The sequence below is a fragment of the Battus philenor genome, unplaced genomic scaffold (assembly GCF_028537555.1).
Source record: "Battus philenor isolate CCGP_79_NKW_IND1 unplaced genomic scaffold, ilBatPhil1.0.hap1 SCAF_27, whole genome shotgun sequence".
Lineage (NCBI taxonomy): Eukaryota > Metazoa > Arthropoda > Insecta > Lepidoptera > Papilionidae > Battus > Battus philenor.
The window spans coordinates 6,261,711-6,274,907 of record NW_027181690.1 but is presented as its reverse complement, the minus strand read 5'-3'; the positions used below and the strand labels follow the sequence as shown (position 1 = coordinate 6,274,907).

The following is a 13,197-nucleotide window of genomic DNA, read 5'->3' as shown; positions in this document are numbered from 1 at the left end:
ATGACCTTGAGCCATCTCATAAGACTCATAGTCAGCGACCACTCCGTTTGTCGGATCCCTATATTATCACTGGTAACACACATTGGTCAAAGATCTTTTGACACTGTATTTTGGATGAGAAGATATTTCGAAGCCGTATATAAAAAAAATAAAATCTAATTTTGCTTTTTCTTATCTTAATTCCATATGGATGTATTTTCAAAATATTTTACCGCAACTACGCAGAACCTCTTTATTCAATACCAATTATCATTAATGTTACTCGTTATTCAAGCACTTATATAATTTGGAAGTTATTTAATAAGTCATAAGTTCAAGTCGTGATCGCGAATATTTTTGTTTTATTAGTCTTATGACATAATTTATTCGCGATAGTTTATTTAAAATCCGGTTTATTTGAAATGCTAACCTTTATAACTTTAATAGTGTCTCTTAATAACTATGTTTTACAATTTTTTTGTTGTTTTCTTTCGGTGTTAAAAAAATAACAGCCTGTGAGCGATCTAATCTCATTAATAAAAAAAATTGCTTTGCTATATTGCCTGTATTAAAGTGTATATATTAAAATACAATTTTGATTTTGTGTCTAGAATAAATAAATTTTTATGTATTTCAGAATAAGTTAAAATATCTTTAAAATTAATATACACTATATTTAATTAGAACGTACAACTGTACAGATTTGACAGACCTCGGTAAAGTCGTCAGAAGACGCTGGAGAAAGGCCGCTTCCAAGCAATCCTATTGGAAATCTGTACGGGAAGTCTATGTCCATCCGTGTATGTCCAATGACTAAATGGTTATGATGATATGTCGTTAATGTATAAAATATAGATAATTTTAGTAACTTCTCTCCTTGATATCCGATTTATTCTTATTAATTCTATTACTTACCAAAATCACCAAAATGGTCTCCTTGAGCGGGATCCCTCTTTATTATAACGTGGTGGGCTCCTTGTAAAGCTTGCTGCAAGCTCTCTTGATCTATTTTCTTTCTTTTAACTGTTAAAACAAATAAAATAAAACTTGTTAATAGATAATGATATTAAAAAATACTGTATTGGATCACAATAATACCAATAGTTGTTCATAGATGGCGCAGATTTATATAAATATTAATAAGTTTAATAAACTTACAAAAGATATTAATTATTGATCCAATTATATTAAAAAGCACACAATCGAAACTAAATATGTATTATTTAATTTCTTGAAAAGGTATACTTAAAATATATGTAACAATTATATTTATTGCTAAAGATAAAAGAATATTACTATTAATGATAAAGTACAAATTTACTAAAATAATTTATTTCAAATATACAATAAAAATAGTTTCTAACATCGTAATATAATTGAATTGAATGTATTTTGGTATATTAATGGTTTGATTAACTATTTGATTTAATTGATGGTAAAGCGTAGTTTATTAGTATTGAAGATTTGTATATATATACTGGATAATAATTTGTCAATGCCTGTTAAAAGTATGCTACCTTACCTATAGGTAAGCCCGTATCAATCGATACCATGTCGGCCATGTTTTTGGGATCCATAAACATCTCGTCATCTTGTGCGGTTGTAGTCATGGAGTCCGGTATTGGTCTGATCACCAGATCGTGACCTATTGAGCCATCCTGTATGCAAAAAAAAAACATCGATTTTATTTTTAGAATTAGCTAATCTTTAATGTGTTTAGCATGCATGTATTTTTAATGATATAACGTGGCCAGACGAACGAGGTAAGATTAGGTAAGGCAAGTATAATCGTCGCTAAGGGACTTGATACAGGAACACCTCATTAACTAAGTGATTATCCAAAGGATGCACAGTAAAGATTGCAATGTGCTCGGCAGCAGACATTGGCGCCACAATGGTTCCTGCCCAGACCGTTACCACTAAACCAGAAAGACCTGGTATATACGTAATGGAATAAAAAGGTATTTTACAGTGCTTTAGTGCGCATGCTAATGATCTGCCTGTATAACGGCACCCGAACTTGATTCTAAATATTTATTTTATTAGTTGAATTGTTTACGCCATTTTCAGTAAAAAAAACAGATAAAATGGACTACTATTTCCAAAATGTATATAAATTGGTAAATATATCACTTTCCTTTGTTTAGAACGATTTCTGTGATTGAAATTGAAATTTCAAAATACTATATAAGTTGTGATATGTATATAAACTTGTTATTAGAATGATTAATTTTTGAATATATCATTGATATACCTTTAAAAACTTGTCTTTTGAGACAATTACGTCAATTTTTCTCTTTTAGCCAATCGCAAAGTTTTAATTATGTTATCTGTGTTGAGGAAAAAAAAAAAACAAAATAAAGTTTTCATATTACACTTTTCAGTCGACAGATGCATAGGCATAGGCATCTACCAAATGTCCCTACGATGACTAGTTTTGCGTTACCCGCATCTAGCGACTTCTCGCAACTCTATGTCTTTACTCTGTTAACTTCGAGAATATCGTACACTTGGTTTATGTTTTATGTATATTTTATTAATAGTTTGTACTGTATTAATTCGACTAGTTTATTGAACCTAATAATAAAAATAATTGTCATTGCCCTAGAGTCCAGTCATGTTATTTATTCACATCATCATACTAAATTCGTCAATTTAAGGTTTCAACTTCTATATATTCAATTAGTACTATACAATAGACACTTCTAATCTGCAACAATTGAAATATGCTAGCCCAGTCGTTAAAGATTTTTGATTGGAATTGTAGGTTATGGGTTCGATCTCCTCAGCACACATCTTGTTATTTATGTTAACTTCTACAACTCTAGAGAGGAAGGCTTAAGTCCAGCTGTGAGGATGCAAGGTTAACTACAAGAACATCTAGTCTAGGTTAGTGTGCCAATACATTTGCCGGTTCACCCACGCCCAACGTCGCTATGATAGACCACACACGCACTACTCACCGCATTCTCGCACCTTCCTTTATATGACTACAAATTTATTTATTAGGGTAATATTGTTGGAAATCCCAATCGATTTATAACATCTGTTGTAACGTCAAGCAATGGTACAATATAAAAAACTTAACTGCTGTGTGACTAAGATATCTTTCAAAGCGTTTCAACCATCTGTTTCTCATTTTAAATTATTTTTGTAGATGTGGATTTTTCTGGTATCTAGACCAGAAGGATTTATCTGGAACCACAAAGGTTAGAGCCTTTGGGAGTTTTATTTCGCTGATTATTTCCCTATAATGCACTAATATTAACTGATTATTTTATTTCGGATATAATAAGGACAAAAGGAGGTGGTTTAGCTTGTGCTGGTCATATTGGTGGTGCCGATAAGCAATGGTTTTCATTGTCTGCCAAGACAATGTACAGAAAGTCAATCATAGAGTGTTCCTCTACCAAAAATAATTAGAATTCGTCGATGTGGTCGTCACAGATCCATTGTTAAGGGGTACTTTGATTAACAGATTTTATTCCTAAAACAGCAAGAGTATTATAGTTGTTCGATGTGAGCTTTGCTGAAAATCAGGAAGCTGACAATATTTGATTGGATATTCTGACTTGTTGATCAAGTGTGGTAAAAGAAGTTTTATATTTAAATTTATGTATGTTTTTCTTATATATGTGTGTGTTGACAATACGTTAATATATTCTTACATTCATTTAATTCATAAATATAAAATTGACTTATAAAATTTGTTCGATAAAAAAATAATTCTACGGTTCTCATGATGTAATAATACTTGTATCACAGTATATTAACATTATGTAAGATATATTGAATTAACCTAAACGGTAGAGGGCATTGGCATATGTTAGTGGTTGACGTGTTTCAATGACAAAACCATATTTTTGGTGCGGATTATTCGATCCTACGTGACTAGTTGATAAATTAGTGACACGCGACATGGACGTATGTATTCCTAAATATTATTAATATATTTAAAATATATTTCAATCATCAAAAACTTTAAAGACGTCATGATTAAAATAGAAGAGTCGTTCAGGACAGTTAACAAATGAAGATCGTTTACGAAAGCTTTTTTCAAAAGGAACGCCAACATCAGAAAAATCATATAGCTAGTTAAGTGTGAAATTAAAAATAATCATATTTTATATTTTAATATCGACGATAATAATACGGATTGATCGGTTATCAAAGTAAAAAAATTAAACGATTAAATAATATGGTATAGCTTTTTGTCAGAAAAAACTTTTACACCTATTTCCAATCATGCCTATAAAAATGATTCTATTATATGATAAATTAATTTATTTTCTCTACTTAAATGCGACAGGCCGATAATTTCCGGCAGAACAAAATCTGCAGGTGCTGATCCTAAACAATAATTAATTTTAATCTGTACTTTAAAATTTGAAAACTCTTGTTATTATTACGTTGTTTATTATTTAATCATAAATTAATTCCCAGCAAATGGGCTATATTTGGTCACTTTAAAACTTTTACACCTATAATGACTTGTCTTAATATTATTAAAAATTATTATTATTAATAAAAAAAAACACTTTTATAGTGAGTATTAAGTTAAATACAACATTATTTAAACAATATTTTAATCATTAATAACACAAAGCAATGATGACTCGAAGACAAAGAACGAATGATGCCAATTTTAATCTAGGATAGTTAACAGCTAACGTCGTTGAAGGGAGCTAAAAGCAAGCTAAAGTAGTAACTTTGGCAGTAGCCAGCCTATAGTTAAACTTTAGGGTGTGATTTTAGATATTTTTAAAAGTAAACTATTTCCAATATTTGAAATTTGTCATAAAGTGCTTGTTTATCTCCATCGTTTCAGTCCTTAGACGCCCACTGCAAGGCATTGGCGTCTCCCAAAGATATCTATGCGGGGATATACCATACCCGCTATGTCTGGCAGGCGGGTTGACGATCGTAGTGTAATATTAGGGTATGTAAAGGACATTAGTGCTTGTCACCTGGAAACATGTTTAATAGCCCTCTACTGTTGGGCTACCACTTCTGTTATCTAATTAGATAGTACCTGCAACTACAGATAATTATCTGTAGTTGCAGGTACTTTGTAACAATCTCACGTCAATATGTATCCATAATAATTGTTCATAATTTCATAAATAAATAATAAATCTTGTAGCTTACCACTATAATTTTTCCGTTCTTCGGGTGCCTTCTGATAAGCAAAGCTGCGCCGTTTGCGTCGTCGTGATACAGTTCTCCTATGTCGTCGTCGTGTTCCTGGAAAATGAAATAACATTATGATCCTTTTGTATAAACAAATGACAATAAAAACAATTCATTTTTAATTTAACGAAAAAATAGCACAGGAAACTATCCTGGCTTATATTTATTTTAACAAAGTGGACGTAGAACAAGAAAACTTGAAACAAAATAATTAAAAATTATATTAAAACTATGGTAATCATAAAATGACAAGTCCTGACAACGGAGTATATGCGTTAAGTTCTTCGTTCTCTGTGGATTATAAATTTGCTTCAGCCTTGTAACATATTCCCACTGTTGGTTGTGTCATCTCAGATAGTGGATACAGTTCGTAATCCATCACGCAAGCTTGTGCGAAATTAAGAGTAATAAATCTCGCGCCATTTTTTCGTACACGACGGCTTAATTTCCATTTGCCTTAACCGTTTATGGTTTTATCACGTATTATACATTGCTGCGTGGATATATGACATAAGGTATATACTATGCACAAGCTATCGAATTAGCAACACTAGAAACTACCCAAATACGAAAACTATTTAATGGGACTGCATAAACATAATATAACTGATTATATAAATTAAAATATTCCGATAAAATAATGAATATTAATCAAAAGTTTCGATAATGTGCTACCCGTCGAACAGGTTCCAAATGATTTCGCTAATAGATATGTAATGTGATTCGATCGCTTAAACAAAGACATTGTTTTTGCAAAAAAAGACGTAAGGACAATCTAATTTAATGCGAATCGTGTACTTAGTATTCCTCTCATGCGAATGCCGTAATTAAAATTTCATACATGTACAAATGGAATTTTGATTGGTGAACTTTTTCTGCACCTTGATGACTCGGCGGTGCATTTTAAAACAATCAACGGAAACGATGAGGATAAAGCAGCATTGTTCTGCATTTGAAAATTTCAAAAGCTATGCCTTAGTTACAATAACGAATAATTAAAAATGCATACAGCACTGGTAATAATAGATAGATGTAGATAAGGTTAAATAAAATACCTTATTTAAAACGGCTTTAACTTTTTATTTGTTTATGGTGTGTATACTTTTTAGTTTTGGTCATTGAAGGTTTTATTTAATTGTGAAATTAATAAAACTGATTAAATATAAATATTTTTTATAAAAGCGCAGAAAGTCTGGGGTCTTTAGGTTTTGGAGTCGAGACCACGGATAGACAAGTACAGCGTAGGTCGTCCGCAGTAGAACGAAACCTATGTTCAGCAGTAGACGATGATTATGATGGGATATACGTCTTTAAAAAGTCTCAATGTTTAAATGTCCGTCCTATCCGTCGCAAAGGACTGCGGAGGACCTGTGAGAGTATTCACTCTCTTAGTTCCGCCTGCCGCTGGGTGACGCATTCGGAGTAGTCTGTGAACCGAATGAGATAGGTAAAGAACAGATTCATAATACAGTACAGGGGCTGTATCGGGTATTGTACGGTGTTACTGTGGTCCTACACTATTTATTTAATAAAAAAGCACACAGAAACGGATAAATTAAGCGTTGTAATAATTAAAAATTCTAATGCATCATGATCATTATTCAATTGCAGAAAACGACCCCTAAGAGGCATGAGTAGGAATCCGTTACAAACAGCGTATCTTATACATTTTGAAGCAACCATAGGTATAGGAAAGTAGAAGAATATTTGTCTATTTTCTGAGCTATAATATGACACGTTATTACTAGCTTAGTGACGTTATTGGCTAAACCGACTTTCAAACTACAACATAGTATGTCCAATATCATTGTAACAACCAAAGTACGTAGCATTTCTCGGGCCAGTCAGTAGTGTAATGTAAAACGTATGAACTTATGCAAATCACGACATCGTATGTTCCCACGTTTATTTATCTACTTCGTCGAGCTACAAAACTAGACTAAACGCACGTTTCGCTAGCATTATAAACATTTTATAGTTTCCTTAAAGGTTTTTGTTGAAATTTTTGCAATACTTTATATTAGTGGATACCAAAGACACACACACACACACACATATATATACATATATATATATGTATATATATATATATATATATATATCCAATGTAAAAATAAGTATATATATATATATATATATATATATATATATATAAATGTATATATATATATATATATATATATATATATATATATATATATATATCCAATGTAAAAATAAGTAGACTGGAAAATATTGTACTTAAAATTCTGTTGCACTATTGTTGTAGTTTTATTGTATAAAATATCTTCTTATTCAATATCCTGTGCGTGTTGCCTGCCAGTGCCAAGAGTAAAGTAGTACTACGAGCACTTTGTGTTACCAGTGATTAGTTAAGGCACTTCAGGTCTTATTGGCAAGTCCTAAGTCGCTCATCAAACGCAGCATTAGACGTCCCCAGGGGGACATACTACCTCCTATACGAAATTTATATGGCAGGCCTATATTCATTTGTAGATATCATACAAAACTTAAAATAATGTCGACCTTTATAATTTTTTAAGAACATTTTTACAATGGTTACTCATTAAAAAGCCCTAGAATCGATACTGCTTATCTATTGGGTCCACTTATAAATAATCGTTTTATTTATTTTTGGTCATGTTTTTAAAATACGCCTAGAACATTCGAGCGCAGCGCGTTGTTAATACCATAAGATAGTTATCGACTCACGAACCAGACGTTTACGGCAAATCCACGTAACTTGACGACACTTTATGATATCGAGTTAGCATCTCTGGAATGTATATTAGAGGCATTGTAAACCCATCTTTTTTACGTTATTGTTTCAAATGGTTTTACAAGAACCGTTTAGAGGAATATATAATATATTTATTTAATCATATGCCTCTATGATTCATGTAGTAGTGTAGTAGTAGTGTAGTAGTATGTAGTAGTGACTACGATCTGGTTGACGCGGGATGATGGTGCATTTGAATCCTATTTCCGATCAATGGATATCATGTAGATTTAGTTTCGATTAAAAATATATTTTACACGGTACATTAATTACATTTGATTGTTTTTGCACGCGCAATATACTGAACATTAAATATCTATGATAATCATAGCTTCTTTAGACTATGTCATAAATGTACTCTTTTTATTAGAAAACAACGCGTCATAAGCGCAGAACACAAAAACATGCCTTTTATGAATAAACACATCTTTTTGCGCCTGTACTTATAGGAATAATATCGAAGAACATTTCCGTTTACTAGTTTTTAGAATAATTTTTATTGAACCACAATAGCTTCACATAATTAAATTACGGCCGGCACTGTTTCAGATAAGAAGCTTCTACTCAAATAGTGAATACAAAATATTAACTATTGGCTGGCACATATATTTGACGGTTCATTTAGAAACGTTCACTTTCTTTTTTTTTCTTTCACGCTTTTGTAAGGATAACGTTACGGTTTAATAGTCGCTAAATTTAATGAGATATACTAGACTTATTAGACATAATTATTTATTTAATTAATATACAAATGTTTTAATAAATGTATATGGATCTAAATTCACCAGCTACTTTGTCAAGATTATGATCAGACGTAAAATTAAGTAAAAAACACAGGGATTACAACATTACAACTGGATGCAGCCATACAACAATTTGATCCTAAAATAATAATAATTAATAAATATAAATTAAAACAGAATTTTAAAACAACGTATACAATTCGTATAAAATTCGTAATTATAACTAAATACTTAAGTAAGTCTTTTCAGCCCCAAAGATATCTATGGGAGAATATATCATAATCGCCACGCTTAGCAGGTAGTCTGGCGATGGCAATGTGATATTATTGTACGCGGAAGACTCTCCTGTCCATTCATCTATAAACTTGTTTGTGAAATATTGCAAATTCTATTTACTTAATTAATGAACAAAGTATGATTGCAAACAAAATATATTTCAGGTATAGAACCCACGACCAAGGATGGCCAGTCTCAATCCTCTACTGCTGGGCTACCAATGCTCTATATAAGTCATTACTTACGAGAAACTTAAGTCTCTGATATCCACAAAGATGCCGGGTAGTGTTTTTGATTCTCAAAGCCTTTGAAAGCTTACTAAAAAAGCAGTAAATGTTAAAAACTTGTACTTCCTCAAAGAGTCAAATAAATCAGTCATTAAGCGCAAAGCGTCTTGAAATATTTAAACACGTGTGTATAATAATTTTATTACCAGCAACTAGCATGAACGGAAAGTTTTAAGTAGGAAAAAAACAGTGAAAAATCAAACGAAATTTAATTAGTAAATTAATTAAGTAATTTAAAACGAAATCGATAATATCTGGTGCGTCATGAATGCTCAGCGCGCACCTAGTTTTATGGCCCCAACGCGGAAGTTGTTCATAATAATGTTACCTGACTTAACTTGTCTGAGAAAAGAAGATGTTTGTGTGAAATGCATTGAAATACGTGAATCATATAACACAAAGGAATATTGAATATTTATTTAACACTATTAAATATTTTATTATACATACGTTAGCTATTTATGCAGTTTTTATTTTATTTATTTTGAGTGGGGAGAAGAAACGTAATCCTTTTATTATTTTTTTCGTTCTTCGTTTCTTTTTTCTTAGACAAGTGCGATCCAAGACAGTTTGATGTTTTTATTTATTGTATTATGCCATAATATGTATTTATTATAAGTATATATGCTATATACATATGTATGTATGTTTGTATAAAAAGAAGTTTTGTGTACGTTAACTACTTGTTATTTATATTTATACTGTTTTCAAACTATGGTTGTCTGGAATACATTACCTCGTGTGATAAGACCGCCTATTGAACTTTTTTCTTTACTATTATGCAACTAAGTATATATTTGCTAGCGTGTACAATAAAAAATAACGTAGTCTCTCACTTCGGGCCTCATAGGCAAGATCATCTATCTATTCATCAAAGTTCTGGATTGGACATCACAGACTAGAAACCGCTGCATAAGCAGTCCACTAATAAGGCGGACAGAGGACCCTGAATTCATGCCGCTTTTAACTGATTCTCTAGGGAATCTACAAGGGAGGCCCATATGAAGCAGAGGATGTCCAACGGTTGAGCAATGATGTAAACAATAGTATAGGAACAATTATTCAACAAGCACTATTATCCACTAAATAATATTTTAAAAAGCGGTACCGAGTAACGATCGATCACACATTTATATACTCAACTTAACTGTTTAAATATATTTATTAGATATAAGTAGAAATATAATATTTAGTTCCAAAGTTGGTATATTTAAAATATATTTTAAGGACATAGCAAATAGGTCTATGTTGGAGACGTAATTCTTAGGAGTTTGCATAGTACAGTGCTAAGAGCACATTCTCCAGCATTAGTTCTACACGGTTTTGAAGCTTATCTTTGATCTTGATTTGTTTTTTCTTACTTGCTTCCTTATGACTAAGGGTCGTGGCAAAAAATGCCATTCTCTACTACCATTTCTTTTCAGTCTGCTCTATTATGTGAACGTTTTAAGGAACCGTGCAAGGTAGAGTTGCACGAATTTAAAATGGCGTTAGTTCAGTAATCTCTGGACTAGATTCGCCGGACTGACGCTGGTTTTACACTGTTTCCTTATTGGCATTTACATACTCCGCGACTTCCAGGGATTCCTCGAGAAATTTGTCATGGGCCTATGCATCACGTGCTATGTACCGAATTGGGTGTTTCGAAGCGAATGATAGATGAGCTGTAAAGTTTTCTTAGAATTGGTAGTTAGAAATCATTTTGATAATTATAACAAACTTCTAATACTCGAATTACAGCATAAACATTTTGGGGGATCTGAAGGCTCAAAAGAATAAATATTCGTCAATCCTCAAGAACCTTTTAACAATCTAATAATTTCACTACGCTGTCACGCCGACATATTTTTAAAGATCATGTATCTACTAGCCCAATCCCCGTTTACCTACGTCACATGTATTTACCGATTCAATTGATACGCTCGCATTGCATGCGTAGGTCACTACGTGTTGAGTAATCGTTCAAAAACACATGGAAATAGGACGGCCTAATGTATAAATAATGGCGAGTTGGACGCACGACTGTGCATTTAGTCCTTCTGTGCCTTTTTAAATCTAACCTTAGGACCACAAATACGCGTAAGAATTTTCAACTTGTTTTATGCAAATTTATGGTTTGTATGTATGTAGGTACTATGACATCTATTTCTGCCAACAGACTTAATTGGACATGCAATAGTTTCGTTTGGCTGATCATAGGAACTATTTCTACAGCTTGGATAATAAAACGACAGATCCTCCAGAATAAGGTTTTTAAACCATCAAACAGCGCCAAGTTGTATATCTTGGTTATATAATTAGACGCAAAAAATTCTTGTATATTATGTATGTATATAATGTCAAGAAAAATTGTTGAATAGACAAAAATGTGTAGCAAGAAATACTTGATAGTGTCATATCAGAGAGTGGAAAATAAAATTCGTTATGTAATGAATGAATGAATGAATGTAAATAAAGAATTATGTAAAATTGAATGAAGAGAAAAAGCATTATAAGAAGGAGGCGATCATTCCATCCTTACAACCAGGGCCAATCATTTACTAATAAAGGTTTAGATAAACTTTTTATTTTATGGTGTAAAAAGAACGTGGGGCTAATTTTCGTTGAACTTTAGAGCTCGCGGAAGATTTCTGTTGACGTACCCTGGAACGCAAGAGAAATTTTTTTTGATTAGACGGAAGACCTCTTGCGATTGCTTCACTTGATCTCGATTTGTAAATAAGTTTTATAAGTTCTATGAAGAGAGAGCTATTGTCATAGACACTAATTTTGAATGACATGCACAACCAATTATAAGCAAACAGTACAAACATAAAATATAAAATGATTCTTTTTATATTCTATAAAGAATAGAGATAGTTTTTGGAGAAAATAAAATTAACTCGATTGATTTGTAATGAAAAAAATATTTTTTATATTTTATTTTATCAAAAAATTATTGAATGTCGTTTTCCGAAAGGAGTTAAGAATTTTCATCACGGTTATTATAACGTTAAACATTATGTTCTGCCAGTATTCAATCGTAAGAATATAAATATATTTTAGTCGTAAATCATAAGTCAGAATCTATTATATAATTATTGTTTATGCTACGAATCACTGACGTATGAATAAGTTGTACGCATAAAGTTCGAAATATTTTAACATAGTTATCACATGAAGCTATATATGTAAAACTTCAATATATACAGAGAACATAATAGAATATACGGAAAAACCGCGTATAGACAATAGTTTTAAATAGTCGTAGGTTTTTTGATGAATGCGGCTTCTAAATTTGACTTCTATATATGTTGATCGGAAATTTTAATTTTTAAGAATCAAATTAAAATTTTTTTATACATATTTAAATATTCATTTATAAAGGCTGCTTATTAATATGCCGGAGTATCTATTGTTTTCTATAACGTATGTTGATCGGCAGGCTACATAACGCGCAAAAGGAATAACTACAAAGGCCTTAAGTTTCTTAAATAAAGAAAACAAGCAGGCATACACGGAGTAGGACGTCTCCAGGTCCTATAGACAGTTTTTGGAAAGGCCAGTGTTAAATTATGACGATGGCGGTTTTGATGGCACATCTGTTATATTAAAAACAAAAAAATTACGTCGTTTTTTAGTAAAATCTCTTTTTTTATTAAAATTATTGTTACTGATAGTATCCGGTGTATAAATATCTGGATTTGAATAGATATTAACGCAGTTATTATAAATAATGAACAGGAAAATAATCACATTATTAATTGATGTCCCATTCAGATAATGACCCGATGCAAGATGTCGACGATAGTTATTAATAATCAATTTATTGCAAAGTCTTCCTGCGTGTTACACAAATATGCTTAATGACATCATGTTTATGTATCTTCTAGCTACATTAACTATTGTTTTATATTTTAAATTAATTAATAAACTATATGACCATAAACATTTTCCTTACATA

At 31.5% G+C, this 13,197-nt stretch overlaps 1 protein-coding gene across 1 annotated transcript in view; it reads right to left on the bottom strand.

Annotated features, from left to right (window-relative positions):
* sona (sol narae) overlaps positions 1–13,197 on the bottom strand; it is a 166,646-nt gene that overhangs the window by 29,368 nt on the left and 124,081 nt on the right. The window contains exons 4-6 of the mRNA XM_068768851.1: positions 5,128–5,223; positions 1,502–1,637; positions 895–1,002 (exon numbers count right to left, since the gene is read on the bottom strand). Coding sequence (XP_068624952.1) covers positions 895–1,002; positions 1,502–1,637; positions 5,128–5,223 — 340 coding nt within the window. The remainder of the gene's footprint in view (positions 1–894; positions 1,003–1,501; positions 1,638–5,127; positions 5,224–13,197) is intronic.